The 26,639-nt window shown below is 42.6% G+C and overlaps 1 protein-coding gene across 1 annotated transcript in view; it reads right to left on the minus strand.

The window, feature by feature from the left end:
• SCLT1 (sodium channel and clathrin linker 1) overlaps positions 1 to 26,639 on the minus strand; it is a 207,205-nt gene that overhangs the window by 68,346 nt on the left and 112,220 nt on the right. The window contains exons 16-18 of the mRNA XM_073641640.1: positions 23,209 to 23,280; positions 7,530 to 7,604; positions 2,830 to 2,975 (exon numbers count right to left, since the gene is read on the minus strand). Of these exons, the coding sequence (XP_073497741.1) occupies positions 2,830 to 2,975; positions 7,530 to 7,604; positions 23,209 to 23,280 (293 nt within the window). The remainder of the gene's footprint in view (positions 1 to 2,829; positions 2,976 to 7,529; positions 7,605 to 23,208; positions 23,281 to 26,639) is intronic.

Genomic DNA, 26,639 nt, shown 5'->3' on the forward strand with positions numbered 1-26,639 from the left:
GTACATGATGGCCGTCACTGTAGCTGTCAGGGTGTGCAGTACATGATGGCCGTCGCTGTAGCTGTCGGTGTGTGCAGTACATGATGGCCGTTGCTGTAGCTGTCGGGGTGTGCAGTACATGATGGCCGTTGCTGTAGCTGTCGGGGTGTGCAGTACATGATGGCCATCGCTGTAGCTGTCAGGGTGTGCAGTACATGATGGCCGTTGCTGTCGGGGTGTGCAGTACATGATGGCCATCGCTGTAGCTGTCGGGGTGTGCAGTACAAGCTGATCGTCACAGTAGCTGTCGGGGTGTGCAATACAAGCTGGCCATCGCTGTAGCTGTCGGGGTGTGCAGTACATGATGGCCATCGCTGTAGCTGTCAGGGTGTGCAGTACAAGCTGATCGTCACAGTAGCTGTCGGGGTGTGCAATACAAGCTGGCCATCGCTGTAGCTGTCGGGGTGTGCAGTACATGATGGCAGTCACTGTAGCTGTCAGGGTGTGCAGTACATGATGGCCGTCGCTGTAGCTGTCAGGGTGTGCAGTACATGATGGCCGTCGCTGTAGCTGTCGGTGTGTGCAGTACATGATGGCCGTCGCTGTAGCTGTCAGGGTGTGCAGTACATGATGGCCGTCGCTGTAGCTGTCGGTGTGTGCAGTACATGATGGCCGTTGCTGTAGCTGTCGGGGTGTGCAGTACATGATGGCCGTTGCTGTAGCTGTCGGGGTGTGCAGTACATGATGGCCATCGCTGTAGCTGTCAGGGTGTGCAGTACATGATGGCCGTTGCTGTAGCTGTCGGGGTGTGCAGTACATGATGGCCGTTGCTGTAGCTGTCGGGGTGTGCAGTACATGATGGCCATCGCTGTAGCTGTCAGGGTGTGCAGTACAAGCTGATCGTCACAGTAGCTGTCGGGGTGTGCAATACAAGCTGGCCATCGCTGTAGCTGTCGGGGTGTGCAGTACATGATGGCAGTCACTGTAGCTGTCAGGGTGTGCAGTACATGATGGCCGTCGCTGTAGCTGTCGGGGTGTGCAGTACATGATGGCCGTCGCTGTAGCTGTCGGTGTGTGCAGTACATGATGGCCGTCACTGTAGCTGTCGGGGTGTGCAGTACATGATGGTCGTCACTGTAGCTGTCAGGGTGTGCAGTACATGATGGCCGTCGCTGTAGCTGTCGGGGAGTGCAGTACATGATGGCCGTCGCTGTAGCTGTCGGGGTGTGCAGCACATGATGGCTGTAGCTGTCTGGGTGTGCAGTACATGATGGCCGTCGCTGTAGCTGTCGGGGTGTGCAGTACATGATGGCCGTCGCTGTGGCTGTCAGGGTGTGCAGTACATGATGGCCGTCGCTGTAGCTGCCTGGGTGTGCAGTACATGATGGCCGTCGCTGTAGCTGTCGGGCTGTGCAGTACATGATGGCCATCGCTATAGCTGTCTGGGTGTGCAGTACATGATGGCCGTCACTGTAGCTGTCGGGGTGTGCAGTACATGATGGCCGTTGCTGTAGCTGTCGGGGTGTGCAGTACATGATGGCCGTCGCTGTAGCTGTCGGGGTGTGCAGTACAAGCTGATTGTCACTGTAGCTGTCGGGGTGTGCAATACAAGCTGGCCGTCGCTCCGCTGTCTGTCTCCTTCATATGAATGTTTCAATTCACCTTCTGCGTAGTATTATGAGTGCTACTCGGTATGGGTTATACATGCTCCCCATCTCCACACACATAACCCATTTACTACAGAAAACATCAGCGCATGTTCGACCAGTGAAGCAGGGGTCGGATACTGGACACATTTATCATTAGCAGTAAATAAGAAGACAAGCGATCAGATTGTATAGATAAACCTGCAATAGAAAAGTGACTCCGTTATGAAAATTAATTGTATTTGAAAAGTTTATTGTTTTCTAAATCTTTTAAACAGAATGGATTTATCATCATGGTAAGACCCCTTCAATACTTCAGAACACCAAGATATTTTGGACAGTTGTATGCTTTGGGGGAAGACCCTTTTCTGTTCCACAGGATTGTGCCCCAGTGCACAAAGCAAGATGCATGGTTGGGTGAGTTTGGCGTGGAAGAACTTGACTGGCCGCAGAGACCCCTGACCTCAACCCCATGAACACTTTTGTTATGAACTAGAAAGGAAAATGCGAGTCAGATTCTCTAATCTTACATCAGTGCACAAACGCCCTTCTGGATGAATTGGCATAAGTTCCCACAGACATACTCCAAAACTGTAAGAAGCCTTCTCAGAAGGAGATGGTACACCAGTTGGTGGTACAGTTGCCATACACCCAAGCGTGCAGGAGCATCTATCCACATCTGATCTCATGTCCTCCAGATCAGAAGTTTAACTATACTAGGAGTCTTCCAACACTTTTCTGTCCCGAAAAACTTTCTTGTTAGATGTGACTCATGATTATAATGGTGACAGTCACCAAGGACATTGTGAGGAAATAATAAAGAGAATGGCAAATATACAGAATGGTGGTTAGCACAATCTTTCTGTGTAGTAAGATTTACAGGCCTATTTCTAGAATACATAAGAAGCATAGACTGACATAAATCACGGCAGCTCAGGTGATGTCTCACAATAACCTCATGATAAGAAGAAAAAAAGCATCCTGGAAGTGCAATTCTACCAAATTGCAGAATTTACAGTTTGCATTTTAAAGACATTTCTTTCATGCTGAAAGCGCAGTAGAATAAATGGGCAACAATGTGTGGCCTTATCTCATAATGATGTACAATTCCCCAGAGCCCGCTAATCTACATAGTCATCTTGGAAACCTTCAACAGCACTTGACTTTCCCCAGATATAATTGATGATTAAAAGGGTTTGCTCACTTTAGTTCCAGTTGTTTCATTTTCTTTTGCACTGCACTCAGACTTATCTTGAGGTCATCTTTTGTGCGTTCTGCAATCAGGCAGCGCTGCTGTAGTTCCTCCAGCTTCCTATAATCTTTCTCATTTCCCCGGCCTTCTCGATACACCTGCAACAAGAGATTGGATCAGGCTGGCAATAGATTACTATGAAGGATTGAAATGTAGTCACTGGATAGGGGCCAAGTCAGAAAATCCAAAGCAGAAAGAAACAACTTCATATGTAGGATATCAGAGGAAATGTGTGCTTTCTTGTGTCGTTCCGTCAGAGTCATTCCTTTAGGGGCCTAAACGCCATCTAATACACAAACCTATAGAAGTGAATATTACTACTATGAAGAAAAGAAATTGTTTTGTTTCAGAAGAGCCTAATACACTAACGAGGAGATTTATCATGAAGGGAGTCAGTAGTGCTGAAGTCTGCTCTTTGCTCATTTGCACCAAATTTATTGAACAATGTGTTGAAAAAAGTTTTGTAAACTTTCATTAAAAACAACACTTTTGTCTAGAGACGTCTCCTCAGTTTGTAAGCCACCTCCCCTACTGAAGTGAGAAGTGCAATTTTTTAAAAGTAGCAATCTATGCACCTGATGAACCATGCCCGCTTTCCCACCCACGTATCAAAAGTAGCTTAAAATCACAAAACGATGGGCAACAACACTTGTGACTTTTTAGGCTGTGTGCACACTGTGAGTTTTGATAGCATTTTTTTCCGGTTTGAGAGGGGCCAAAAACGCTAGGGAATCCTTGTGCCAGCGAATGCAATGACAATCCTGAAGTGCTGTGCACAAGATCAAGAACTTTCCTGTCAGGATTGTCATTGCGTTTAAATCTGCAGCATGTCAATTCTTTGGGCATTTTTGCAGCGTCTTTCTCCCATTGACTTCAACTGAGTCAGTCAAATCCGCAGCAAAAACTCCGGTATGAAAATATTTTCTGTGCATTCTTGCTGCGTATTTGACTGACTCAATTCAAGTCAATGAGTCAAAAAAGCGACAAAAAAACACAAATAATTGCCCAAGGGAGACTACTCCTCCCATCATCCTACGGCCGCTCCCACTGATAACAGCGAGAGCAGGAGTGGCTGAGGGGAGAAGTAGTCTCTTCAGCTGGTGTCTGTGCTCCGTGTAAAAATAAAAAAAAAAAAAAAAAAAGTTAAAATAAGTTGCTATTACAAGTGTCCCACGACGATCCGATCACTCGGCAGCACTCTGTACACTGACCAATGCTGCGTGAGAATTTTCTCACGCAACACTGGTGCAGTAAATGAGGTCACTGGAGCTCATCAGCTGAACATCAGCTGATTGAACTCCGGTGACCTTACTCTCAGCAGCTCAGCGTTATACACTAACAGGAGTGATTACACTCTTGTCAGTGTATAGCCTGCTGTCCTCTAGAACAGTCACATCAGTGATTGCTGGTGTTACTGCACTAAAAGTGACCCAGATCGTCGTGGGATACTGGATAATGTCATTACGGTGGACAGGTGAGGGATATAGCTGTTTTTCATTTATTTATTTATTTTTTACAGGTGACAATGGCTTCAGCAGAATGGCTGTTAAAAACACGTTATACTCCCTTATTTGTAAATAAATGATTAAATCTGTGTGTAATTTTATTTAAAATAAAAGATTTTATTCTGACTGTCTTTATTTAATAAACTTTACTACAGGGTTAGTAATGGGGGCGTCTTACAGACGCCCTCCATTACTAACCTGGGCTTCATCTTATGGATGCGTCAGTTCTGGGGCGGCTGAGAGATGATATTATTAGCCTTGGAGGTGGCCAGGATCCATGGTCCCTTCCCTGGCTATTCATATCAGCCCGCAGCTGTCTGCCTAGCCTTTGCTGGTTCGAACTTATGGGGGGACTCTATGTCAATTTTTTTCTGGGGTCCCCCTGTAATCTAGCCAGTAAAGGCTAAGTAAATAGCTGTGGGCTGTTATTAATAGCCAGGGAACATTTTTGGCTAATGGCCTCTTCCCCGGCTAGTAATATCAGCCCCCAGTGGTTGGCTTTCCCTCTGCTGGTTATGAAAATGACATGGGAGCCCACAACATTTTTTTAAATTTAAGGGTATGTGCCCACAATCCGGATGCAGCAGCGCTTTGGAAGCAGCATATTTTAACTGCGTCCAAAGCGCTGCGTTCTATTGAACACAGGTAAATCTGCATGTGTTCACTGAACTAGTGACTAGCGACTGTGCAAGAGAAATTTACAAGCTGCGGTCCTGAAAGACGTGATGCATGTCAGTGTCCGTGGGTGATCCGCAGCCTCAGATGCACGCATAGCGGACAAGGGATTTCTAGAAATACCGTCCACTATTCTGTAACATCTGGCCGCTGCGGGTTTGACGCTGCAAAGATATGCAGCGTTAAACCTGCAGCATTTCCTGATCGTGGGCACGTACCCAAACTCACCCGCAGTGTGCCAATTTCTGTAGCAGAGACGCTAGTCTACGCTGCAGATTTTGACTGATTGAAATGTCATCACATTCGGTGGATTCGCATGTACTGACAACACAAGTGCGACATTAGGGTTACTGGGATTAGGTGTCGCTGACACCTATCCCTAACTTTAGTAATGAAGATGTGTCAGCCAGACACAGTCATTACTACGTAAAGAGTTAAATAAACACACACAGAGACTAAAACACTTTATTTGAAATAAAACAGACACATTCTTTAATCATTTAAATGAACCAATATACTTACCCCAGGTCTGGCGGTAATCCAAGAGTTTAAGCATTGTCCCATGTTTCTTTTTTCAAATATCTTTATTTGGCTCCAAAAAGCATTCATTGCTGTACAAAAACGCATGAAAAAACGCAACAAAATCACGGCAAAATGGGCGTTTTTGCTGCCAAGAGATGCAGAAACCTTGCAGAAATTTCTGCAATCAAATACTGAACGTGAGCACATAGCTTAATGCTAGCACAAAATCCTTGATAATACCCCACTAAGTGCTGTAATTTAGCTTCTCAGTGCTGATGTTGAAGGTCAAGAATGTAAGGGAAAAATTCTTTAGGTGTTCAAGTGACACTTTGGCCAAAAATAAGAAAATGCAAAGTGTGTTTTGCAGATATTCCACAGAGTGCAAATTGTGTGTGCCTACAGCTATAACAGCCTCTATAACTGGGCCTGTGGCAGCTGGTATATAACCAGCCCTTCTCCCATTAGTCAGTGGTCTACAAGTATTGGCTCAGGTTGCACAGCTATAATACTTTACTCCACTTAGGGGCTGATAAACTAATGTCTTCCCATCAAAATAACTAATACTCTGATGAAACCCTGATGACTCCTGATTGTAAATGGGGTTGAGTGTTGATGGTGCAAACCGTAAGGCAAATTTTGAAGACTAGCGCTAAGAACTTAAAGAAGAACCCCCATCTATATTTCTTAATTAAATGTATGTATATGTGCATCTAATGTAGTTTGAGTGTATTAATATACTCACCTACCGCCGCTTTCTCCAGGATTCAGCGCCGTTCTTCTCTGTGACATCACCGCTCTGCAGACTATGCGGGTGGCACTGTGCTCTGCGTGACCTGAAGGTGGCTCTTACAATTTAACTCTATGGCTGTGACACAATCACAGTTCTTAGATGTAGAATACAGCAGAGCTGAGAAAGCAAGCCCCGTCTACACCAGGCATTATATGTACATTGTCTATAGACAGTGAGATGCTTATCAGAGGAGGGGGCATGGTCGGTCTAGCAGTCCTGTGATACCTAGTCCCAGCAGTGATAATCACCTAGTGATAAAACCTTCATTGTAAGTAAACAACAGTACACAGACTGACAAGTAACCCATAGCTGAAATCTGTGTTTTAACCCCTACCTCATGCTGTCCTCAAATTACATAACAAAACCCTGCTGACATATTCCCTTTAAGATAAGCCAATCAATAACTTTTCGTTGGCAATCCAATGCTCTTCCAGAGCCTTTGTACCCCATCACCGCCTAGCTATATACCCATCAAGTGCCACACTCTTCTGCTTGATGGACAGACACTTTGCAGGTTCTTTAACGTCATTTCACTGTGAATAAAAACTTGTTGGCACATGCAAAAAAGATGCCTGTGTCCATAACTGGAAAAGCACTGCGTAGGTGCGATTAGAAGAAAGTATGCTGCATGCACAAGATTTCTTTCACAGTCACATGACATTCACAGAACCAATGGGTGTCAGCCAATCAGAAGAGGGCAGTGCTTAATGGGGAATATAGCTGGAAGGCTGTAGCTCTGGAAGTGCATCATCACGCCCAGTGCACTTCCCATCATTTGTATATGTATTAAAAAGGCAATTTTTTGGCAATGGACTGCAAACATTGAACTCCTCTTCTTACAGCTATATGCCCATTTTAACAGTTTGGGGTGGTAAAAACACAGTATGAATATATTTGTATATCTGTGGCACAATGGCAAAGTCCAAAACAAGGAACACCTGCAACCCTTTTTTTTGTGGAACAAATGACATCAAGTAATAGCCCTAACATGTATGAATGGCTTTAAACCCCTGATTGACATTAATGAATTACTCTAATTACATTCCCCAGTCTCTCTCACCATGCTTGCAAAGTTAAGTGATCAAAAATTAGTACCTTAAAAAGTTTAACACATATATAGAAATAAATACTTTTCTAGAATAAAATCTTCTTTTTTTTACCTTTTCCAGTTCTTCCTCTGCTGCTCGCTTGTCCCTTATGGCCCGTTCAATAAGGCTCTGCTTCTCAGCACATTCCTGCGGAGAAAGGAAATAAGCGTCATTTCAACGACTAGTATAACATACAGCATAGCGAATGCACTTTTATGTGTTCTACACACCGGCCCAACTGGGTTATAAAATGATCATATTATTTAATATTTATCAGAAAAGCCTATATTCTTCACATACACACAGTATTAACAGACAACATAAGAGGCTAACATGGAATTTAGGAAACATAATTACCGTTTTAGTAGGCAAAAAATGCAGATTTTTTGTTCTGTTTTTCAGAACAATTCTTGTGGTATAAAAGTGATAACTATTGCAGCTATGAAGGGGTGTGGAGCTCGGGGTGGTCACTCAAGTACAGGATCTTTGTTTTTTTGGGTGATGGGGGTGGGTGTAAAAAAACCCCAAAAAACTGATAATTTGTTGGATGACACTATTATTTTTTATTTAGATGCTCTAGCGTATCTGCTTTTTATTCCAAGCTACACTTTGACTCTCCTTTACCCGAGTTAAAGATTCAGAGGGGGCTCTCACCCACAGAACTCAAATCAAATCTGTCATGTGAAAAAAATGCCATTAACATGCAGATATTGGGTTAATCTGCAGCTAATAGCGTCCTAAAGTTGTGCGCAGGGCTGGCATCACCACCTGGCACACCCAGGCATGTGCTGGGCAAACGGGGGGCCCCCTCAGTGGCCGATATGGGGCTTGTGATTTCTACACAAAAATTTAAATCCTGTAGAGCCAAATCCCATGGGAAAACTTTCTACTCAAGTACATTATCAGGTGTTCCTCCCCATTGATCTCCTGGGACACAACAGCCCCTAGCCAGACATCAGACACACCCGTTTGGCTGCGTACTGTGCCGCAGCCTTGTATTGCGCAAGCGACGGTGAGTCACTGAGACCTCCGCTCCGCCGGCAGTACGCAGCCAAACAGGGCCGGAGGGAAACAAAGAGCGCTCCATGGGAGCGGCGTTTTGCACATGCGCAGGAGGGGAGGAAGAGCAGGGCACGTCACAGGGCACGTCACAGGGCCCTGTGACGTGCAGGGGAGGGCGGGAATATGGTAATTTAGCACAGAGGCAGTGATTTAGGGGAATGATAAGCAGATAGGAGGGGTTTGCTTGGTGTCCTCCGGACGCCAAGCCACTGAAAACAGACTTTATAAAACCAGATTTCTCTGCAATCAGACCTCTGCTATGGGTAAGTCTAGATTTACTTTTCTATACCCTGTATGCCCATAGTAGAGGTCTGATATCGCCCAGGGGTGTGACAAATTCCCTTTAAGAGACCTCATTAAGTTTTCGGTAGTCATTAAAGAATCGCCATTCCCCATCTGGCTTTGGCACTAATATTATGGGGCTTGGCCACCCACTCTTTAACTCCTCAATCTCCCCCAGGTTAAACATCAGTTTAACACACCTTGAGATTACCTACCGTCAAGCCTCATGAATCCTATAGGTTTTTAAATTGACCTGAACATGAGGCTCAGTGAGTATCTCATGCTTAATGATTTGTGTGAGACCTGGTAACTCTGAGAACATGTTCTTATTTTGGTGTAACAACTCCCGGCACTGCTGTTTGTGGGAGGGTGAGAAGTTTCTGCAACTTTAACATCCTCAATATTGGCAACAAGATACAAGGGGTTTCAAGAGACACCCTACCCTTCCAGGGTTTTATTAGGTTAATATATTTGGGAAGGCTTCCTTTTTGCTGGTTGGTGAATTTTATAATTGACTTCTCCCACTTTTTCCACCATTTCATGGGTTTCCTACCACTTGGCAAGGAACTTGCTCTCCACTGTGGCACTAGCACAAGTACACGATCTCCAGGCTTAAACTGTCTTACTCGAGCCAATGTATTATACACCCTGGATTGTGCCTTTTGTACCTTGAGGAGGTGATCTTTTACAATAGGTATAACTTTGGCAATCTTCTCCTGCATCTGAGCCACATGTTGTATTACGCTTTTGTAGGGTATGGTCTCAGTTTCCCACATCTCATTTGGTAAGGGGCGTCGTCCATACAGTACCTCAAATGGTGAAAACCCAGTTAAGGCTTGTGGAACTTCCCTGATCGAGAACAATAGGTTGGGTAAAAGGCCATCCTAATCCCGATAGTCTTTCTCTACTTCTTTCTTTAACATGGCCTTCAAGGTTTTTTTAAACCCCTCTATCAGGCCATCTGTCTGTGGATGGTACACAGAGGTACATAGTGGTGAAATTTGTAGGGTTTTACACAATTCCCTCATGATTTTCCACATGAATGTTGTCCCCTGATCTGTTAATATCTCCTTGGGAAGACCAGTCCGAAAGAATATATAAAATAACTCAAGAACAATACACTTAGAAGAGGAGTTTCTTAAAGGTACCCCCTCCAGGTACCATAATCTAAAACCACTAATATGTACTGATGTCCTCTGGCAGACTTTACAAGAGGTCCCATCAGATCCATGGTTATCCGTTCAAATGGGACATCAATAATTGGCAACTAGGTAGGTCATACTGGCATATAGGAAAAAAACGACAATAATCCACTATGCGTCTCTAGGGTTGACTCACAAGGAGTTGCTCTATTACCTCGCCCCTCACTTTGGTCACTCTATACAACAAATCATTATTCATGGCAAAATAAGGGAACTGATCTGGCCTCCCAGCTCCTGAGGAACACCATTCAACACAGTTACATTTTTGAGAGAACCTTTCAGTGATGAGTCCCTGAGCTGGGCAGTCCTTTCAGGGAATGCTTCCTCATCTTCATCTCCAGCCAGTACAATGAAAGGAAATTCACCAGTTATATCATGTGTCATCCTGGTTGCAGACCACACTACCGGGCGCTGCAGCTTTAGCCCACAAGTCCCAGAACGGAAAATTTCTTCCGATAATAACTGCATGCAATAGGACCTAGGAAGTGAGTGGATAAATCGGTCCATCACCACTCTTTCTACCATCTTTGATGGAGAGCAACTCTCAGGCTGCAGCCATTTTTTCACCACGTGTAGCAGGTCGAACATCTGGGACCTGAGAAGCTTATCCCTGTGGTAGCACAAGAGGTGCACCTGTTGCGCACGGATTGCCAGGGTTAAGCCCAAAAGTGCCTTAAACTCAGCATTCAACTTGCCAAATTCCTTGGCATCCTGCAGGGCAAGGTAGTAGTACACTTTCTATGGTTCCCCATATGTTATGGAGCTTGGATCTCTGCCTATTGATTTGGGGGCAGTTTTATCCTGTCTGTCACTCTCTCAAAGACAGTCAGGAAAGCCTCGATGTCAACTTCCAGAGTCATTTTCTGCAAGGTCTCCTATACTGTTCGCCTCACAAGGGTACCATCACTTTGGCTGGTGGGAGGTGCATTATCACTGGCCCAGATAATTTCTTTCAGGAGAGTCATCTGCTGTTTCTGCTAAAACTGCTGCTGTAGATAGGTCTGGAATATTTGCTTAATAAGCTCCTCCATGCTTTCAGACAGTGTTTGCAATGCTGTAACTGCCTTTACCCAGGACATTCAGTCTTTAAATTGTAATCTCCCGTGCTCTTTCATACTTCATGATCGCATTCAAATACCAATTGTAGGGTTTCATCTCTCTGGTAGCCACTTGGATATGCATATGCACAGGGTTTGTATATCAAAACAGCATAAGGTTTATTGTCCATCATAAAAACTTTACAGGTCCAAAATGAAAATAACCTTCCTTCAGTACAAATGCATAACATAAATAGTCCTTTCTTCAGGTACAATGAACAAAGTAAATGTAGCAGCATCACCAATCTTGGTTTTTCAGGCAGGATTAGCCCAAGTAGTATTAAAAGTGGTCACCAAACAAACACCTCTGTTTAGCTCCTGCCCAACTCCACTCTGCTGAGCTAAACCAGCTGCTCTTATTAGGTAGGTAAAGATCCGGCTGGATTATGGGAACAACTTTTTTCACCCAGGCTCTTTTGGTTGCTTGTAAATGCAAGACCCAAAATCAAGTCAAATTAACCCTCTCAGTAACCTAATGTTACTGGTACAGATTCTTACATTACCGAGGCCAACCACCTCAGTAGCACATATCTGCAATCCAGGACCTTACCTCCTGCTTTCTTACACGCTATACTGTATAAATAAATATTATCACTATACCATGCAAATAAATAATACAGCTATATCATACACATGAATAGTACTGCTATACCACACACAAAGATTTCTGTCACCATTTTTTCCCAGCTCCCACAAAGTGGATGAAGCTGAGTTGGGAGGGGTGACAGGGCATTGCGATTTCCACTTGTCAGTTTCCTGACGAGTGGTGGCGTTCTCTAAGCCACAAAACTTACTCCAGTCTGTGACTGGAGTAGATTTATGATGAGACAAACACAGATGTAGATGCTACTTCGCGCCTCATTCATTAAAGGGCAAGAATCTCATAATGATAAGACACCTCCCCCTACACCCCGCCACCTCGTGAAGTCCGGCCTGAAAAAGGTTGGTCTTGATGAATCGGAGCCTCTATCTTTATATTATCTACATATTATATATAATCCAAATATAACAGTAATAATTATAGCAATACATTTAAGTAAAATGAATATTAAACGTAAGGAATGTACAAAATATAAATCATCAAAATACTCTGTATTGAAACGATTATTAAAGGGTTTGTCCCCTTTCAAGAAATCTTCATCCCCCGATCCATCAGTGAGCTCAGCGGCTCGGCCCGTGTAGATGGAAAGCCAAGTTCAGAGCCGCTGAGCTCACTAATTGACTGCCATGCTGTCGATGTAACCTCAGCGTCGTAACCAATGCCTGACACTGGGAGTAGCGGCGGAGACTCAACGGTGGACGGTGATTATAGCGTGGTTGTTTTTTATACTAAACTGAGCCAAGAAATGAAGATTTCTTGAAAGGGGACATCCCCTTTAAGAGCATTTTTATAAGAAAATGATTACAGCAGAAACTGATATGGACTACGACAGAAGGTAGGTGAGGGAAAACTGTTAAAAGCTCTTCCAATAATCTCGTCAAGAATTGCCTCTTCATGACATAGTGCGATACTTTCACACTTAATCGTCACACTAGATTTTTACAGATAGACTTATACATGAAGCTTTTATCAGACAATGTGCAAATTACATATAAGATGTGAAATTAATGTTTCAAGATATAAACACAACATATTGAGCAGGACCACAGCGAGAATTTTCTGATTTCCTAAGCAATATAACAAGAAAATAATTTGCTAAGTAAATAGAAGAAGTGAAGTGTTATCTTAGCAGAGGAGAATATGACTGTATTACAGCCAACAACTAACCAGATTATCTTCTGCTTGTCGTATGGGCTACATATTAACAGCCAGTAAAACTTCATGTCTTTACGTAATGACTTTTTTAATTCAGTTGCCGAGATTTTTGGAAGCTGAAAGAAATTATCTTGCAGAATTCTTAATAGTCTAGCTCTATTCACACCATAGTAAATGAAAGAAAAAAAGGAAAGCACATTCATCCAAAGATTTTACCGACATTTCTCAAATTATCCCTTAAGTGTTAAATGCTACTATTTGCATTTAATGAGCACTAAATGCTACTGAATGATCAGGGCTTTCACTGGCTATAGAATCATTCCGCGTGCACTGCAGAGCGCCATGCCATCATTTACAAAAATCATAATGTACTGGTAATCACACTTAATTTAAATAGTAAATTCGCCAATTTCAAAAGGCAGGATCTGCAATGTGACTCCATAGAAGAGCTGCAATGATTAAATCTGGTATTACTTGACACAAGTTAGAAAACATTAACATACTCCTGTAATATTTTAAGGGAAAAAGCTTCATTTGAAGGCAACAGACGGCATGTTCTTGCTTAAAGAGGACTTTTCACCCAATTTTCCATGTTAAGCTGGACACAGGATTTTTAGTTGTTGTTGTAATTTTGCCTCTCTGATGTGGAGATATTAGCAATCAAAGCACTTGGCACGTAATGGGTTAACTTTTGTTAGGTCCAAGTGTGTCTCTATAGATAGTTTTCACTGGGGAATATGTCCATCTTCTCCCTGTATGAATTGCCCAATTATGAGCAGGCAGCAACACCGCAGAAACAGCACAGACCCCCATCAGGTATATCACTGTAGTGCTATACAGTGGCGACTAAACATACACATATTTTGGTATCGCCAAGTCTGGAACGACCCGATCTATAAAACGGTCCCACTAGTTAACCCCTTCAGTGAACACCGTAAAAAAAAAAAAGAAAAGGCAAAAAATGATGCTTTTTCATCAAGCTGCCGAACAAAAAATGGAATAAAACGCGATCAAAAAGTCAAATGGAAATAAAAATGTTATTGCTGAAAAAACATACAGCTCCATCAGCAGAGAAATACAAAAAGCTAGAGCTTTCTAAAGTATTGTGATGCAAAAACAATTCTTTTTTCTGGAAAATCGTTTTCATTGTGTAAAAGCGGCAAAAATGTTTAAAAAAATGATACAAATGTGGTATCGCTGTGATCATACTGACCTGAAGAATATAACTACCTTATCGCTTTTAACACAAGCGGAACAGCATAAAAAAAAACAAACAATTCCTGAATTACTGTTTTTTGTTTATTCTGCCTCCCAAAAATTGGAATAGAAAACAATCAAAACATTTTATGTGCCTGAAAATGGTGCCAATAAAAACGTCAACTCGGCCCGGAAATAATAAGCCTTCACATAACTCTGTCGGCAGAAATTTGGAAAAATTATAGCTCTCAAAATATGCAAGATCTTGTCTTTGCAAAAAAAAAAAGCATCTTTTAGTGTGTGACAGCAGCCAAACATAAAAACACAATATAAATCTGGTATCGCTGTGATCACACCGACCCGAAGAATAAAGTCGACTAATCACTTATACCGCACGAGGAACAGCGGAAAAAAGAAATAAAACCAATTCTTCACCTGTTGTTAATTTATTCATTCTGTCTCTCAAAGATCGCAGTAAGGCTCGGCTCACATTTATCCTGCGCTCTACACTGAGCCCTTACACCGACGTTTCGATGTAAATCTCTGAAATACGTGATTCAGACAGAACCCTAGGTGGAAGATTTCCTATAATAAGGCAGATGGGGGCACTCTGTACGCCGTACGACCTGTGATCCAGCAGAGTCCCTCTTTTTATTAGGCGTGCATAAAAGTGCGATCAGTGACAGTTTTGTGCACCTCTGAAAAGAAGGACGCTGAACAGAGGTCAGACGGAGTCCAGAGTAACTCTGCTGCCTCATTATAGTGAATGGATCCCTCAGGGGTTTCATCTGAATCACATCATTCGGAGATTTAGATGGAAACCCCGATATACAGTGGGTACGCAAAGTATTCAGACCCCTTTAAATTTTTCACTCTTTGTTTCATCGCAGCCATTTGGTAAATTCTAAAAAGTTTATTTATTTTTTCTCATTAAAGTATACTCTGCACCCCATCTTGACTGAACAAAAACAGAAATGTAGACATTTTTGAAAATTTATTAAAAAAGAAAAACTGAAATATCACATGGTCATAAGTATTCAGACCCTTTGCTCAAACACTCGTATTTAAAAGGGTTGTCCAGTACTTTTAAAAATATGCCAATGCGTTTTAATGATAAATAGAAGCTTCTTTCTAATTACCCCCTAGTGCTGTTTCTGCCTGTGAGCGGCGCTATCAGTGGCCGCTCACAGGCAGCACGTGACCCCCTGCTGAAGTCACGTCAAGTGAGGTGTGACTCAGCGCTGGGGTCCCCGCGGTGGCTGCTGGGTTGTGGGCGGGGTTATTCCTCTTCCCCGCGTCACACCCAGCATCCACCGCGTGCTTCCCCAATGAATGGGGACAGGGAGAGCGCGCAGTGGATGCCAGGTATGATGCGCAGGGTAACCCCACCCACAACCCAGCAGCTACCAGTGGAACACGGAAGAGGGACCCTCGGCTGCAGCCTGGACTTGTCGTGATGTCAGGGCCGGCTGCAGCCGGGGGTCAAGTGCTGCCTGTGAGAGGAGCACCAGGAGGTAATTAGAAAGAAGCTTCTATTTCTCATTAAAACACATTGGCATATTTTTAAAAGTACTGGACAATCCCTTTAAGTCACATGCTGTCCATTTCCTTGTGATCCTCCTTGAGATGGTTCTACTCCTTCATTGGCGTCCAGCTGTGTTTAATTAAACTGATAGGACTTGATTTGGAAAGGCACACCCCTGTCTATATAAGACCTCACAGCTCACAGTGCATGTCAGACCAAATGAGAATCATGAGCTCAAAGGAACTGCCCAAGGAGCTCAGAGACAATTGTGGCAAAACACAGATCTAGCCAAGGTTACAAAAGAATTTCTGCCTTACTCAAGGTTCCTAAGAGCACAGTGGCCTCCATAATCCTTAAATGGAAGAAGTTTGGGACCACCAGAAGTCTTCCTAGACCTGGCCGTCCAGCCAAACTGAGCAATCGTGGGAGAAGAGCCTTGGTGAGAGGGAAAGAAGAACCCCAAGATCACTGTGGCTGAGCTCCAGAGATGCAGTAGGGAGATGGGAGAAAGTTCCACAAAGTCAACTATCATTGCAGTTCTCCACCAGTCGGGCCTTTATGGCAGAGTGGCCCGACGGAAGCCTCTCCTCAGTGCAAGGCATATGAAAGCACGCATAGAGTTTGCTCAAAAACACATGAAGGACTCCCAGACTATGAGAAATAAGATTCTCTGGTCTGATGAGACGAAGATAGAACTTTTTGGTGATAATTCTAAGTGGTATGTGTGGAGAAAGCCAGGCACAGCTCATCACCTGCCCAATACAATCCCAAGAGTGAAACATGGTGGTGGGAGCATCATGCTATGGGGGTGTTTTTCAGCTGCAGGGACAGGACGACTGGTTGCAATTGAAGGACACATGAATGCGGCCAAGTACAGAGATATCCTGGATGAAAACCTCTTCCAGAGAGCTCTGGACCTCAGAATGAGTCGAAGGTTCACCTTCCAACAAGACAGTGACCCTAAGCACACAGCTAAAATAACAAAGAAGTGGCTTCAGAACAACTCTGTGACCATTCCTGACAGGCCCAGCCAGAGCCCTGACCTAAACCCAATTGAGCATCTCTGGAGAGACCAGAAAATGGCTGTCCACCAACGTTCACCATCCAACCTGACGGAACTGGAGAGGGTCTGCAAGGAAGAATGGCAGAGGATCCCCAAATCCAGGTGTGAAAAACTTGTTGCATCATTCCCAAGAAGACTCATGGCTGTACTAGCTCAAAAGGGTGCTTCTACTCAATACTGAGCAAAGGGTCTGAATACTTATGACCATGTGATATTTCAGTTTTTCTTTTTTAATACATTTGCAAAAATTTCTACATTTCTGTTTTTTTCTGTCAAGATGGGGTGCAGAGTGTACTTTAATGAGAAAAAAAATGAACTTTTTAGAATTTACCAAATGGCTGCAATGAAACAAAGAGTAAAAAATTTAAAGGGGTCTGAATACTTTCCGTACCCACTGTAAGTGCTCAGCATTAGAGCACCAGATAAATGTGATCCCAAACGTTATGTAAAATGTTCCCAATAAAAGTTTCAACTCAATCCACAACAAAAAAGCAAGTCTCCACTCAGGTCCGTCATCTGTTAATAGAAATATAGGGGGCTTCCACGTTACTTGTAGCACAAAGCCTCTGGAAAAGCACTATGGCTCCTTACCCCCCCAACAAAAGAAATCCAGCTAATTTTGCACTCCCAAATCCAAATGACCCCCTTCCTTCTGAGCCCCAGTGTGCCTCAATCGCAGTTAGCATGCACATGTTTAGCATCTTTGCAGTGATGAGAGCCCGTTTAATTTACGAGGTGCATGACTCCACAAGCACGAGTTGGGCATAATGTATGTCCACTACAATGTATGGGGCTGCGATGTCAGATTTGCATTTTTCACTCAGTGTGAAGAATGGCACCAGAGAGACCCCGCAGAATCCCACCGCTGCCACCACGTGACGGATCAACACCTCGCCACCCGCCTGATGTCACAATTACGTCCAACGGATCACGTGATAAGGATCTGCCCTTTGCACCAACGTGACGTTCCACACCTCCTTGGGGACGCGAAAGGTCAGATTGGTACAGTTCTACACAGACACCCCTTGTCCACATGGGTACAGGAAGGCACCGGGAGTGAGAAGAGGTGGCCCACTCAGTCACTGACGTGGCACCACACTCACTAACACCCCTGACAGGCTGAGAGGCCCCTTTACTAGCCTCAGTGAAGCAGAACCTTGTCGGCCTGGTAGAGCTACCACCAGTTCCTATTTAATATAATTCACGCTAAGGAGATTATATCGAACCAGGAACCAGCCCCGGTAGCGTGTTCGATGGACCAACAATGGACGTGAGAGTTCGTGGATCGAGATAAAAGAGCAGCCCAAGGTTAAATTATATATTTAATTGCCTTAAGGGCACACTAGACAATACACTATATACATAAGGGTTATACATACATAATGGTCAGAGACGCAAACACAACAGTAGTGATACAAAAGGTATAAGCAGTTATTAAGAGTCAGTTTTCAGTCAGATGGAAGGCCTGGCTTGTGGGGGAGGGGACACAAGGGAGGCTAGTGGTCCCCTTTGTTGCAGGACTTCTCCCACACGATGTGTCGTTACGACCTCCCAGGGAAAAGAACACTGAGCTAGGGCTGCTGGAGCTCATTGGCGTACTCAGGATAAATTTCACTGTTCATTTTCTCCGATTTTCGCTTTTGAAAACAGAAAACATGGGGCCAAATCAACATTTTAGTGGAAAAATTGGTAATTTTCCATTGACTCAGCCCAATGTTATACAATTTCGTGAAACGCCTGAAGGTTAAAAATGCTCACTACACCCCTAGATGTTTTACTCAAGAAGTACAGTTTCCAAAATGAGGTAATTTGTGGAGGTTTCTGCTAATTAGAAACATCAGGGGCTCTGCAAATGCGGCATGGTGCCCGCTATCTATCAGGGCTGTGGAGTCGGTAAGCCACAGTTGCGACTCTGACTCCTGGATTTTATCAGGTTCCGACTCCGACTCCGGCTCCGACTCCTTCATAAATGGCCAATTGGTAACAATAAATTTACTGTTGTAAAATATTAACATCGTGCTTATTCAGTTTCTCACCATCATATAAGTAATCAGACCACTTAGAGCAAAAACTATATTTATTAGAATACAATTAGAATATAGCAAATAACTTTTATAAACTTTTCTAAACTCTTGTAAGTAAATATGCAATAAACACTGTTATGCAGTTAATAAGAAGAAATCTATAAATTTGTCCTCAGAAAAAGTATTGCCTCTGTCAGATCCTCCTTCATGGATGCCCTCAAATCTGACTAATTATTTTGAGAGCAGAGAACAACCTCTCTACACTAACTTGGGTTGGTGGCAAAGCAGTAACCACTCGGGCAACATCTCTGACAATGTCAGGATACAGAGGAATCGCTTGTTGCACTGTTATTTTTGATGAACGGTCAAATTTCTCAATTTCTTTTAGTGCACATGAAAAATTCTGCTGAAATGTTCTGGCTGTGTTCTTTGATGGGGATGACTCTTCTTCTATGCGGGAACGCTTTGCACGGTCCTTGTGATCCAAATATTTTTCGAAATTAAATTCTTCATCAGTTGATGATGAGGGTGAAGATGTGGCAGGACGACCAAATTCTTCTTGTTCCTCCTGACTGTTCTGCAACCCTTTCATCCTTACTGCTATTTCAAACAGAGCTTCTTTTCCTTTAGTTAGCTGTTGATCATCTAGAAGAATCCGATGCATTGGGTCTACATAAACAGCTGCCAAAAGAATGTTATTTTGTAATAGTAGCTCCTCTCTCCATTTCATTGATGTAGCAATGCCACTTGCAATTAACCCTCCTCTTTGGGACAGACGAAACATCAGGTTCTTCCACTCCTTTAAGAAAATACCTGGAGTTAATTCCTCTGCTTGTAATTTTTTAGTCACTGTAAATGGGTGCTCTAGCAATTTTCCAGCTCAGTCACCTGATTCCACTGACTTTCATTTAGCGTCAGTTGAGGGTTAGCCATGTCTACAAGAAAGGTTTTCAGTTCAACCAAGCGCTGAATCATTAAGTAAGTACTGCCCAATCGTGTGGCTTGATCAATAATTGACCCTTTTCCAGCACGTTTCTTCAAAATTGAGTCAACTTTAGGGGTTCTGGCAACAGTAGCCAATCAGTGCAGCAGCATGTCCTTCTTGCAGACTGTCTCTTATAGCCAGCTGTAGCGTATGCACAACACAGCGCATGTGATGAATGAAAGAACATATTGACACAGTTTCAACAAGATCATCTAAACTATCATGTTGCTGTTCATCTGAAGCAACTTCAGTTTGCTCCTCAGTTACAATACTGTGTTCCTCTATTTCAAACATTTCTGTGTCTGTGGACCCAGAATGTCATTCTAGCTGCTGGTCACCATCATTACTCTCATTCATTAGCTTAATAGTACTTATCATATTTGAAGCATTATCAGTTACGACAGAAAGAACTTGCTCTTTTTTAAGTTCATAGTCTTGAAGAACCTTTTCCACCAAGACCTGGAGAAACTCACTGGTGTGATGAGCTTTGGTGTCTTTTACTGCCAATGTCTTGGTAACTATTTCATTTTTGTCACAAACAAATCAGACATTGATGGCAAAATAGTTCACTCTGTGACGTGTGCAGGCATCCATTTTAAGAAACAGAAAGCGTCCCTTGAGAGTTTTTTTAAGTTCTTCCTTTTGTTTAAAAGCTTCTTCGATTACTAATTTTCTAATACTCTCTCTCTCCAGAGAAACACCAAGCTTGCTGGCCATTTCCCCATTCAGACACATAAAAGCTGGTCGTGAAAATAATGAAATAGGCACACTATCCTTTACAACAAGCTGTATGATCTGTTTTTTAAATGTATCTACTGTCATTGTCACAGTAACTTTGTCACTGACAAAATATCTTGCAACTGATGGCTGCAAAGTTCTCTGCTCCTTTGTTTGGCTGGAAGAGCTGGGCACTGGTTCATTGGTTTGGATGCAGTCTTTCTCATCCACTGCTTTCAGTACTTCTGGATGAAAGCGCTGTAAATGTCTCTTTAGATTAGAAGCTCTGGTAGGAGCATTTTTATCTTTGCCTGAATATGCACTGATCTTGGCTTCACAGTATTTGTTTTCGTCTGGATCATTTGTCATACACTGACAGACATAATGTTTTCTATCTTGAGTGATGGTGAAATGTTCAAATACAGCTGATTTAATGTGACGCTTCTTTGACATTCTCAGGTTTTTAATTCTGCATTCACAATCCAAATGACAATTGTTTTTCCTAAAAACAATTGTACAAAATTATTGCCAGGTCGTACAACTGATATAGTGGTCAGTAATACTGTTATTCATCATGTACTCACAGTTAACTGATGCAAAGTTTGTTGAAAGGATAATACTTCTTACAGTCTTCCTCTTCTGAGTAGCAGCTGTGAGATGCTTGGAAGACGCACACCTAGTAAACATCTAGTCTAGAGGAGAAGCTTTACTACTAAGAATTTGCAACACATTTTCACTTTCAGTTTCATACATTGTAAGTAGGGGGGTTGGGGCAGCATGAGGTTAACCAAGTATAAGATTAGATAAGGGCAGTGGAGAACAGTGACACACAAGAAGTAAGAAATGTCTCTATCTCCAGCAGAACTGCTTATCACTGTTGTTTATAGTTTGATAGAACATATATATTTGAGTAACATTTATAAAATTCATATGAAAGTTCAATTACGAAATATTAATACATTTTTTTTTAAAGCTGGAGTCGGTACATTTCTACCGACTCCGACTCCAACCAAAACTAACTCCGACTCCACAGCCCTGCTATCTATTCCAGTGAATTTTGCACTTCAAAAGCCAAATAGTCCCCCTTCCCTTACAAGTCCTGTCGTGCGCCCAAACAGTAGTTTTCCACCACACATGGGGTATCTGTGTATTCCTGAAAAATTACACAACAAATTATATGCTCCATTTTTGCAAGATTTCTGTGGGAAAAAATTATTTCATTTTCACGGCTCAACAAAATAAAATTCTGTGCAACACCTGTGGGTTCAAGGTGCTCACCTCACCTCTAGATAAGTTCATTCAGGGGTGTAGTTTCCAAAATAGGGTCACTTTTAGGCCCTATGTCCTTGTTTAGGCACATCAGGGGGTCTGCAAATGGTACATGGTGTCTGCCAATTTTGCACTCTAAAAGTCAAATGGTGCTTCTTCCCTTCCTAGTCCTGATGTCCGCCCTAACAGTAGTATTTGACCACATATGGGATATAGCATACTCACGAGAAATTGCACAACAAATTGTATGGTCCAATTTCTCCTGTTACCCTTATGAAAATGAAAAATTTGGAGCTAAAGCAATATTTTTGTGGGAAAAAAAATTGATTTTTAATTTCAGGCTTAATGTTATAAAATTCTCTGTGTGTGCTCACCACACCTTTAGATAAATTAATTGAGGGGTGTAGTTTCCTAAATGGGGTAATTTGAGCGGGGATTCCATTTTCTACACACGTCAGGGTCTCTGCAAACTCAACATGACCAATTTTGCGCTCCAAAAGTTGAATGGTGCTCCTTCCCATCCGAGAGTCCAAACAGTAGTTTTCCACCACATATGGGGTATCGGTGTACTCAGGAGAAACTCAACAACAAATTGTATGGTCCATTTATTACCCTTTTAAGAATGCAAAATGTAGGGCTAAAGCAATATCTTTGTGGGAAAAAGTAAAATGTTAATTTTTTCCTTCCACATTGCTTTAATTCTAGTGGAGCCCCTAAACCTAAAGGGTTAATAATCTACTTAAATGTGGTTTTGAGCACTTTGAGAGGTGTAATTTTTAAAATGGTGTCACTTTTGGGTACTCTTCTGTCATTTGCATAACTTGAAGATGTGGAAAAATTTTGCAACTTTTGGCGTTTTTATGCCAGTCCCGGCCAGATCCTCCAAAGTGGGCAGAGCATAGTCGGGACGCCAGAAATGTACTCCAATCACTGACTGGAGTAACATTTCTAGAGAGGTGAACGGAGGAGTACGCAAGGAGTGGCATGTACCTTTTAATAAATTAGGACCATCTTACTCCTGCCTGCCCATCATTAAGACTAGCATGCTCAATGCCAGTCTTAATTAAAATAGCCCCTTAAAAGAAACAATGGACAACAATAGCTCTGTTATACACACACACACATTTACATGTATATACATATACACAAATATACACACACTTTTTTTTTTTCATTTCAGACAACCTTTATAAAGGGAACATGTAAGTTCATCCTGCCTGAACCACATCTATATTTAAATCCGAATGGGCAGCGGGGGTCAAGGTGGCTAATTGAATAGGTAAGTCCCACCAGGCTTCTCTTTGCCCATCCAGGTAGATTTACACAAGGAGTACTTTCAGTCTAGCTGAGCAGAGAGGGGCCTGCCTATTGGACTAGTCACCTTGTCCCTGGACTAATTTTTAATTATGTATGTTTTTGAATCGCCACAATGCTTCAGAGTAAAGCATAGAAGTTTGTAATACTGGAGCTGGCCTCGGATTCATGCTGCTCATGGTTCAGGCATTTAACAATTCAGTGCATACATTTAATAAATGGAGAACCAAGGTTCACATGTAAAACACAGGTACGTACCCTTTGTAGCACTGAGATGTCGCTAGTCAACTGCGAAATCTTCACATTACACAACTTTTTGGCACTATCTACCTGAAATAGAAAGTTGTATAGAATGAAGATCCACAAGGCATCAAACATGTACAGGCAACAGAAAAGAAATACATTATAGGGAACATGTCATCGGATTTTATATCCTAAACTAATGGCATGTATGTAAAGGCGGTGATGATGATGAAATTCTTACCTTTATTACAGAAATCTGTTTTGCCATGTTAGAGAAATCTATCATTGACATTGTATGGTAATGATCCACAAGTGCAGCAATTAGGACAATGCACTTGCAGCTCTCCTGCCTCTCTCCCTATTCCTTACAGAGATCTCACATCAGCGCTCTCAGTACCTGAGACCGTATATGTGCCAAATGATACACTCGGTTTTGTGACATGATGAGGTACAGTACTGCGCATACCAGGGCTGTGAAGTCGGAGTCGTGGAGTCGGAGCCCATTTCGGTGAAGTCGGAGTCGGTATAAAATGGACCAACTCCAACTCCTAAAATATATAATAAATTGGGTACAGTAGTTCAATGCAGTTTGTGGGGAATATTTTTTTCATAAGAATTTGGAAAAGTTCTGAAATGTGCTATAAATGTCTGTCCTATTCCTGATCTAAGGGTCTAGACTTTTAGCTGAGATGAATCTGTGCTACAGTAAATTCATCACTTAAACGTGAGCCATGTATGAGGGAGTCGGAGTCATGGAAATTGAGGAGTCGGAGGTTTAGCTTACTGACTCCACAGCCGTGGAGCATACACCGTCCCAGGCACTGATGCCATCGAGGAGAGATCTCAATAGACAAAGCAGGTCAACAGCTCACTGAAACAATCAGAGAAAGAGGCAGGAGAGCTGCAAGTGCAATGTCCCTCCCCGCTGCACTTGTGGCTCATTAGCATACACTTTCAACGATGGATTTCTCGAATACACAAAAACGGATTTCTACAAGCAAGGTAAGGATTACGTCATCACTACAGCTGCCATTCATTTGGAGTACAAAATCCTGAGGACATGTTCCCTTTAAGAAAAACACAATGAAAGAAATAATTAATACACTGAATTTTAGATGGTAAATGAGAACATGCCAATCAAAAATTCAAGAACAATGGGTAGTAGGTGTGATGGCACATAGGCAATCCTCCATCTTACATGGGTTCTTACTCAGATGAGAAACTGAGACATATTTGGGGGTAACAGTATCTTCATCTGGGTACTCTGTGGCGTGCTGCCATAATAATAATATGTTTCTTCTAGCTAAGCTGGCTTCTGCAGATATATGGAAGTGTGCAAATTAGCTCTCCATTAAGAGGAAGCAAGCGGTCACATTGCCTAGCTGCATGAGGGGTCCAGATATTGGGGGGTAGTTACCTCCTACGCTTTAAGCACTGGGAGGAGAGGTCATTGCCTGCCATGAGGTTGTATACTGCATAAATTCAGGGTAGCGGTCTCTGTATATAGACTGCTAATGTGATATGCTTTATTACATAGCAGGTATATAGTATATACTGACCGCTGCACTGATAGTACAAGGCGTGAGGCCCAATAGGCTTCAATGTACCTTACAGCAGTTCTCTCTGCAATGAAATCACTTATTTGCACATTTCCTCTAAGAAGCGGCTTACATATCTCTAAAGTCCATTTTGTTGTTTAACCGAAGCATTTTATTAAATTGTTGTGTACAGAGAAATATTTTCTCTTTTTAAGTTTAAGCCCAGATAAAAGGATTAAAAAGGATTATAATATTAATACAAACAAGCAGCAGAGGAAGACACAATGTAAGTGTTAAAGAAAATGGTCTACAATGAAAACTTTACATACTCTGGAAGCTATTGGCCTTCTATACCCCTAGATTGTGTGGACAGGTGTCGAGCCCATACACAAGGTCGAAGCATTGAAATAATGAGCAGATCTTCGTTTATTTGATGCAGGGTGGGATTATTTTAATCTTTAGCAGTTACATCTACACATTGGGTGATCTTCTGAAACTGCCAAAATATTACGTAGCCCACAGGCTCTGGACTGTAAAATGCTCAACCACTGAAAGCAGTAAAAAAGTTTTATAGAAGAGTTTAAAAAAGACCATTTTTCTGCCTTTAAGGACCACAGGCCATGGTAATAAACACATTGGCAGGGAATTGTGTCTATTTCCAGGTAACGTGTAAAATAACATCTGATAGTATGTGTTTGGGCTACTAAGCCACATTTTGTTATATTAGCGGCCACATCTCCCTGTGATACCTGAAGGGTATGTATGCTACATGCAAGATATATTACTGTGACTACATTAACCACTTTATGTATTTAAAGGGAATCTGTAACTAATGTTTGCCACCAAATCTGAGAGCAGCATAATACAAAGATAGAGACTCTGATTCCAGTGATGTGTCACTTACTGGTTTCTTGCTGTGATTTTGCTAAAATCACTGTCCTATCAGCAGGAGATTATCACTAGAGGTCCAGAAAACCTTCTGCCAGGTAGTCAAACATATTCATAAGCTCTATATAACCCTGTTACCCACTACTAATTGGCAGTTTTCTGCCTATGCACAGTGTACACAGTGGTGTGGACCAGGGTTATACAGAGCTCAGCATTAGAGAACTGGTAGATCCGCAGCAGATACAATTGTGATTTTATCAAAATTGCAGCAAATATCCCAGTAAGTGACACATCGTTGGAATCAGGGTCTCATAATGCTGCTCTCAGATGGGGTAGCCAAAACCTAGCGATTCCCTTTGGGGTATACGTACACGCAATTTTTTGAGGCGATAAAAACTGCAACGTTTTCTAGTGGAAACCTGGCAAGTTACCTTTACAACTTGCTAATTTCTGACAAATCATATTGATAATTGAACAGTGTGAATAACGATTACTGACCAAACAGCATTGACTATCATTTATTGTGCCACTGTGAAACTTAAAGCGCATATACTTTTATATTATAGGAATTGCAGCCTAGAATGCCATTCTGGTAAGCGGGTGGCAAGGCGAAAATTCTACTCATTGGATGGTGCGGTGACCTCTCAGCGAGGGCATGCTGGTGGAAGATGAAGGCGATGGCTATGACTTGCAGATCACCATCAGTCCCATAGACTATGAATAGAACATAGTGTCCTTGCAACTCTCCATTTAAACATAGGACTCTTGACCCCTGTTCTTAAGAACATTGAGGGCTCCAGGGTTGGGACCACGGTGATCAGCGAGTTATTACCTATTCTGTCAATGGATGATGATTTGTCATCTAGGAGTTGCACATGATATGAAGAACATGGCTGCTGTCCTCCAGAAACAGCACCACAACCGTCCATAGATTGTGTGTGGTATTGCATTTCACCGCCAATCACTTCAATAGAGCTGAGCTCTAATCCCAATGCAACCTGTGGACAGAGGTGGCGCTGT

The sequence above is a fragment of the Phyllobates terribilis genome, unplaced genomic scaffold (assembly GCF_046119375.1).
Source record: "Phyllobates terribilis strain yellow unplaced genomic scaffold, ASM4611937v1 Scaffold_1__5_contigs__length_1240528914, whole genome shotgun sequence".
NCBI classification, from domain to species: domain Eukaryota; kingdom Metazoa; phylum Chordata; class Amphibia; order Anura; family Dendrobatidae; genus Phyllobates; species Phyllobates terribilis.